Source organism: Sinocyclocheilus grahami, unplaced genomic scaffold, assembly GCF_001515645.1.
Source record: "Sinocyclocheilus grahami isolate Dianchi unplaced genomic scaffold, SAMN03320097.WGS_v1.1 scaffold1834.1, whole genome shotgun sequence".
In the NCBI taxonomy this organism is placed as follows: Eukaryota; Metazoa; Chordata; class Actinopteri; order Cypriniformes; family Cyprinidae; genus Sinocyclocheilus; species Sinocyclocheilus grahami.
The window spans coordinates 5971-9704 of NW_015507013.1; the positions used below are offsets into that span (position 1 = coordinate 5971).

At 36.7% G+C, this 3734-nt stretch overlaps 1 protein-coding gene across 1 annotated transcript; it reads right to left on the minus strand.

Moving 5' to 3' along the window:
• Nucleotides 1-33: 33 nt before the first annotated feature.
• LOC107572921 (gastrula zinc finger protein XlCGF8.2DB-like) lies at nucleotides 34-3384 on the minus strand (the record flags this gene model as incomplete). Its single annotated transcript, XM_016259357.1, has 4 exons — nucleotides 34-52; nucleotides 1419-1503; nucleotides 2437-2733; nucleotides 2805-3384. Coding segments are annotated over 4 exons (981 nt in total), but the record flags the coding sequence as incomplete, so codon positions are not given.
• Between the last annotated feature and the right edge of the window lie 350 nt (nucleotides 3385-3734).

Here is a 3734-nt window from a genome sequence, read left to right on the forward strand (position 1 = left end):
ATTAAAATTAAATCTCAGTCTCTCTTAAAAGTGTTACAGCCTCTTCAGCTTCCTGAACAAGAACAGTTTGTAAAAAGCTTCTACTTTCCTTCATGAAAGAGACAGCAAACCAGTGACAGTGACACATATGCATTATAAGACAATTGAACATAATATGAAACTTATAAGAGAACACAATAATATAATTTATATCATGAAGCAAAATGATACACAATAATAAAACTTTTGACATTGTTCTTTGGGGAGGAACTATATATTTGAGTTGATCTGAATCTCAGTTGAATCTGCCGGTTTTGAAGATGAAGATGAACTTTATTCACTGTGAAAACTTTAGATAATGTTTCTTTGTCATGTCACTTGTAATGTCTGGTTAGGACAGATTTATCCAGATGATATTTTATTGCTTGATGCATTATTGTGTCACATTTGATGACGCAACATCAGATCTGAAAGAGCTGGATCTGAAGATGATCTACTTACTGTGATTGTTTTTTGTATGTCTGTGTAGAGAAGATGAATGATTGAAACACTTCCCACATGCAGTGCAGTGATACGGTTTCTCTCCAGTGTGGATCCTCACGTGTGTTTTCAGATTTGCTGAATGACTGAATCTCTTGTCACAGTGTGAACACTTGTAAGGTTTCGCTCCAGTGTGGAACCTCTCATGCTGTTTTAAACAGTTTGCAGGTTTGCATAGAAATTATGGTTTAATTGAATGTTCTGTATATTGTCTTTGGGGAAACATGAGAGATAGGAAGCATTTGAAATGGATTGTGATTATGTCCTTTTCATCTGGTATCAGAGGCTTCAAGAAAATGTGCAGTAATAATGTCATAAAGGTTCCCAGGTTTGGCAGACATGTATAGTACATGAACATCATCATCATCAACAAACATCAGACACCCTGTACTTATCGAGTCCAACCTGCAGCTGTTAGTTTGTCCTCCAAACTCGTGCGTCTTCTCCTCAATGTAAAGTCCATCACTTTCTCCAGCTTGGTGGATCATAGTCTCAGCTGGCTGCATTGTGTTTTTCTTAGTGGCCGTGTGTGCTCGTCTCAATCAGCTCCTGAGCTCTTGAATCAGTATATTGTGTACACAAACTCAGGCACTGGCAAGGACTCTGGCTCATACACTCTTAAAAATAAAGGTGCTTCAAAAGGTTCTTCAAGCGATCCCATAGAAGAACCATTTTTGGTTCCACAAAGAACCATTCAGTCAAAGGTTCTTTAAAGAACCATCTCTTTCTTGCTTTTTTGTAATCTGAAGAACCTTCTTTCGCCACAAAGAACCTTTTGTCAAACAGAAAGGTTCTTCAGATGTTAAAGGTTCTTTATGGAACCATTTAGATAAAAAGGTTCTTCTATGGCATCGTGAAGCACCTTTATTTTTAAGAGTGATGATGTAGGTATGGTGTACAGTCTGGGTCCGTCTCCATCATCTTTCAGCAGGTTGACCTGCAATGACATGAAAAGCTTTTTAGCTACATACCACAGGACCACAGCTGGAAAAAGTAGTCAGAAAAGTATACTCCAGTACGGATAACTGAGCAAAAATATGTAATACCCAAGTGTATAAAATTCATATAACAAAAAAACAAAAGAGTTTAATTTCCTACAGACATGATGCGAGATAAATAACATTTCAGCACTAATCATAAAAAATAAGACTTAGTGACATTGATCATGTAACGATCAAAACAAGCTTAAATTAACTAGGGCTGCAACAACTAACTGATGAAATTATTAATAAAAAGCCGGCATCAGAAACAGAAATTTGTGCAGCGCTGCTTTGTATTTGTCAGTTTCAGTCTGTTTCCTCCACAGTTGAATAAGTAATATAAATATAATGTGAGTCATAATAATGAGAAACTTTTTTCATAACATTCATCCCATAATAATCACATACTTTCTCATAATAAGATACTCTGTCACAATAACTTACTTATTACCTCATAATAAAGAGATACTTTTTTTGCAATAATGAGATACTTTTATGTAATAATCAAACACTTTCACTCAATGAGCTATGAAAAATTATCTCATCATTACTATGATATTGACTGTTTCTCATTATGAGATATTACATTATTATGAGAAAGTATCTAAAGTAACCAACCCTAACTATGAAGTCATTATTACGAGAAAGTATCATTATTGTGAGATATTAAGTCATTATTACAAGTTTCTCATTATGAAATGTCATAATAATGAGATATTTTCTCATAATTATGTCTCAGTATTTCATAATAATGTTAAAATGTTGAAGCAGATACCAAGCAAACAACAAAATGTCCTATAAATATACACTCATTGTGGCTGTAAGGAAACAAACGAACACAGAAGAGGCTTTACTGTTCAGCACATAAAGATGAACTGCTTACCGTGATTTCTGACTGTTTTGAATAAAGAAGGTAACTGAACGAACCTCTGCTCACATGGACTGTGCTGATCTGGTTTCTCCACTGCATGGATCTTCATGTGTAATTTCAGGTGACTTTTAACAGTGAAACTCTTCCCGCACTGATCACACGTGTGTGGTTTCTCTCCAGTGTGGATCCTCTCATGTTTTCTCAGATTTGATGACACACTGAATCTCTTGTCACAGTGTGAACACTTGTAAGGTTTCTCTCCAGTGTGGATCCTCTGGTGCAGTTTTAAGTAGTTTGCTGAAGTAAAAGTCTTTTCACACTCAAAGCACATATGAGCTTTTACACCAGTATGTATTTTCTCATGTTTTTTAAATATTGTAGAAGTGAAAAGCTCTTTCCACACAAATGACATGAATGTGGCTTCTCCTTTGTATGAAGTCTCAGACGATTCTTCAGGACTGAAGCCCACAGAAACATTTTGTCGCATTGATCGCATGCGTGCCACTTCTCTCTCGTGTGGATTCTCATGTGTTCTTTAAGATGTGATGATAATATGAAACTCTTCCCACATTGATCACAAGCATACGGCTTTTCTCCAGTGTGGATCCTCATGTGCCCTTTAAGACTTGTTTTTTTTGTGAAGCTCTTTCCGCACTGATCACATGTGAACGGTTTTTCTCCAGAATGAACTCTCATGTGCATCTCTAGATTGTGTTTGTTTGAGAAACTCTTTCCACACTGAGAGCACATGAACACCTTTTCTCCAGTGTGGATGTTCATGTGTCCTTTAAGGCTTGATGAACTTGTGAAGCTCTTTCCACACTGATCCCACTTGAACGGCTTCTCTCCAGTATGGACTCTCGTGTGAGTCTCTAGATGTCGTTTGCTTGAGAATCTCTTTTCACACTGATCACAGATAAATGGTTTCTCTCCAGTGTGAACTCTCATGTGAACATCAAGACTTTGTTTGTGTGTAAAATTCTTCTCACACTGATCACATGTGAATGGTTTCTCTCCAGTATGAACCCTCATGTGACACTCAAGACTATGTTTGGTTGTCAAACTGTTTCCACACTGAGTGCAGGTGAAAGACTTCTTGGCTCTTCTTTTCTTTAAAAATTTATTTTTATTCTTTGAGCGCCTCAAGGGTTTTTCTTCAGGCTTTTCATGATGTTTCTCCTCCACTTCACTCAGTTCTTCACTCTCCTCGTTCTCTTCCATCAGCTCTGAAATGAAAGAAAAAAAATGTTGAGAATGGACATAAGAGTGATGATGTAACAGCAATAAAATATATTGATAATTTTGAAATATGAAGCTCTTTCCACACTGATCCCACTTGAACGGCTTCTCTCCAGTATGGACTC